Raw genomic sequence first — 3,244 nt, 5'->3', positions numbered from 1 at the left:
CATCTTTAACATAAATTCTCCTTTATAAGAATATAAAATAAGTGTTTTACATCTTTAAACAACTTAGAAAAGAAATAAAAAGTGTAGATAAATAAGCTAATTAAAGTTGTTTTAATATAAATTAACACTTATATATTTAAATTTATAGACTAGTTTATATAAAATATATACAAGGAATATAGATTTAATATAAATAATTCACTTTTAGTGATGTGAAGCTTATGAAAGCATCCGTCCGTTTGTCTGTTCGTTTAAACCTATAAATATCTCGAAAACTAGGATGGATTTGCTAAATTTTTTCAATATTTTCCAGATCAGATATAACTTACTGTTTAAAGATCGTAATGTCACCTGTTTGTCTATCTGTTTAAAATATCGAATATTTCAATAATCATTTGGATAATTTTAGAGAGCAAAATAAACGATTTAAATAAAACACAAATCCTTTCGTGTGTCTGTTCGATTTTTTAATTATAAATGTCTCGAAAAACATTTAAAATTAATTCACTAAACTTTTTGGACACATTTTGTAGTAAAAATAAATGAAATTAAAGCATCCGTCCGAGCATCTAACCGTTTATAATGACAAATATCTTAAAAAAAAACATTTATAAATTCGCTAAATTTTTTGGGCAATTTCAGGACCAAAATATACGAATAAAAAAAGTAAAAGCTCCATGAATTAATAAAAATTATATTTTTTATGATAATTTTAACTCAAAAATTGAATTAAGACAAAAGAATAAATACAATATAATACAAAACTTTATTTAATTCTTCTTCGTACATAAATAGGTTATAACAAATATTCTATATTATGATTAAAAAAATTCTATTTACAAAACATGTTTTTTTTTAGATTTAGACTCATCAAAAGTCTAATTTAAATCGGTATTTTTAAAGTTAAAAATCGCAAAAAATTTAATAAAAAAGGCACATTCTGATTATTAATATTCAACATGATAACAATAATTATGTGCATATTAAAAATATATATAATTTATATATTTATCTATATATATATATATCACTTTTATTATTTTATTTGATAACTATTATAGACAATTTGGTGATTTTTTTTTCTTTTTGGAGAAAACTTTTTAGATGTCGACTCAGGAACTGGTTCTTTAAACAGTAAAGTGGTAAATTTATAAATTACATGAGGGATTATCCGTGAATTTAATTGTGATTCGTTAAGAATTTCAAGTGGAATGTTCATAAATTTATTAATTTTTCGTATAAATAAAATATATATTTATATATATATATATATACCCGAATTTTCTGTGCACAAAACAGAGAAAATTGTAGAACACACGAAAACGTAAACGAGAAATCATTCATCCGTTGTTCTTTATAACATCCGTTGGTTCGTGTAACGGAAATGTAGACACCACACCAATGGTTCGTGTCACGTGATGGAGAACCTAGAAACAGAAAGAAAATTTTAAAAAATTTTTTAATCTAAAAAAAACTCATTTTTTTTAAAACTTGCTTCGATATTACATTACCGACCCAATCTTTCTAGTCTTCTTTAGCCCCCGTAGGTTTTGTATAAAGTGGGGTAAGTAGACCGGGGAGAAAGATCTCCCTAGTCAGGGGAGTGTTGAAGCAAACCTGTCCCAAGTCAGGAAAGGAAGGAGAACAATCGCGAGGAACTACCATCCAATCCTATTGTGTGAACTGGACAAAGATAAACAAGTGCCTCGGCTGGAGCAGGACCTATTGTCAACCGCCCAAGCAGGTAGTAGGGACATTGAGCAGACGGGGCTCCCCGTCTCGTGTATAGAGAGACCCTTTAAATTGAAGTCTTTTCACGGGAGATAGAGGGGGGAATATTGAAAAGGAAGGAAGAAGTTGCAGGGCTACTTTTGTAAAGAGAAAGGATTTGTTGCAGTCCCATCTATTATAGCCTATCTTTCTAGTCGAGAGATATTGATTTTAATCAGAAAATCCCGACTTACCTGTGTATATATCTGTGTGTGTGTTTTTTCTGAAGTCTTCTTTATGAAAACCACGTTGCAAATTCTAAAAGTTCCTCGTCTTCTGGTCCGAAAGAGTTATAGGGAGATGAGGCACCCGAGCTGAGACTTGGCGTCGGAGAACTCGTGCCAGAATACGTAGGAGATGTAACAGTTGCAGCAGCGGAGGACGGCGTGTATGGCGTGGATGGCAGATGGTCGCTGTATCCAGGATAGATGTTCTCGTCACCCGAACTGGTCGACCCTGTTCCGTCTTGTTCCGTCAAAAGCTGCTGTAACTGTTTGATATATTCCACCGCAGACTTCAGCGTTTCCACTTTACTCATTTTCTTGTTTTTAGCTCCGTGTGGGACGTGTTGTCTGAGGGTAGCGAAGCCCAAATTAACCATTCTCACCCTGTTCCTCTCGCGTTCGTTACGTCTAGCCACCGCTGCTGGTTGTGTTTGAGGCAAACTGTAAGCCAGTTGACTGAACTGAATCCTTCTCTTGCAACGAAGAAGTTCAGGTCCGTTGGATTCTTTACTTAAACACTTGAGTGACATCTTATTAACTTCAGAGAGTTTCTCGAGATCCCTGCGATTCGAAGTCATAGAGCTTGGCTCGTGCCAAGTGTGACACGTGACACAACACACACCCGAGCGAGATAGCACGTCTGTCTAGGACTGGTGATGCCAGTCAAATGCTCGGTGCCCCGGGGAGTACGACGTTAAAAAGCTCTAGCTCATGAATACTAGGCCCCACCTCCAGGCAGGGCTCATTGTGTCCCTGTCGGGAGACAGAGAGGCCTGCAGGGTGTACGCTCCGAGCTAGTCGCTTAGAACAAAAAAACAACTAATAATCGGGTACGAAAGCCTATCGAATCTTACGAATTTTTTTTTAAATATGGCAGACGATCTTATATTGAAACTTAACCAATAATAATTAGATTTTTGAAGGGATCGAACCGCCAACTTTCCTATCAATGAGATAGAGATAAAGAGAAGTTATTAGCTGTTTCTCTTATTATTATCGTTGCTACTTGACGATTCGTGTTTACCGTAACGTCATACAGAAGCTGGACTGATGCCAGCAATAGGCACGCGACCAGCACGAGCCTCTGCATCTCGAGCTGTCGAAGGACACCCCCTCAGGATAGGATTGGCCTTTCTGACAGGAGACTAGTTTTGGTGACACGAGAACCCATAAAGGCCTAAAGACTCGCAGGAGATGTCAAAGAAAATGTTTCAAACTCGAGAACTTTTTTATTATCTGTGATGATGATT

General features: G+C 35.3%; 1 protein-coding gene across 1 annotated transcript; it reads right to left on the bottom strand.

Annotated features, from left to right (window-relative positions):
* Window positions 1-1,060: 1,060 nt before the first annotated feature.
* Window positions 1,061-2,971, bottom strand: LOC111624060 (achaete-scute homolog 1-like). The gene is made up of 2 exons (XM_023366840.1): window positions 1,965-2,971; window positions 1,061-1,427 (listed from the first exon to the last, which is right to left on the bottom strand). Exon 1 carries the CDS (start codon window positions 2,570-2,572, stop codon window positions 2,006-2,008), a length of 567 nt encoding a protein of 188 aa, XP_023222608.1. The 5' UTR covers window positions 2,573-2,971; the 3' UTR covers window positions 1,061-1,427; window positions 1,965-2,005.
* Window positions 2,972-3,244: the final 273 nt, after the last annotated feature.

Source organism: Centruroides sculpturatus, unplaced genomic scaffold (assembly GCF_000671375.1).
Source record: "Centruroides sculpturatus isolate CEXI.00-Female unplaced genomic scaffold, Cexi_2.0 scaffold323, whole genome shotgun sequence".
Classification (NCBI taxonomy): domain Eukaryota; kingdom Metazoa; phylum Arthropoda; class Arachnida; order Scorpiones; family Buthidae; genus Centruroides; species Centruroides sculpturatus.
Note: the sequence above shows the minus strand (reverse complement) of the source record. Positions and strands in the feature narration are given on the sequence as shown.

Excerpts from the sequence above, each read along its gene's own strand:
- LOC111624060 (XM_023366840.1), bottom strand. The coding sequence starts at position 2,572 with ATGACTTCGAATCGCAGGGATCTCGAGAAACTCTCTGAAGTTAATAAG.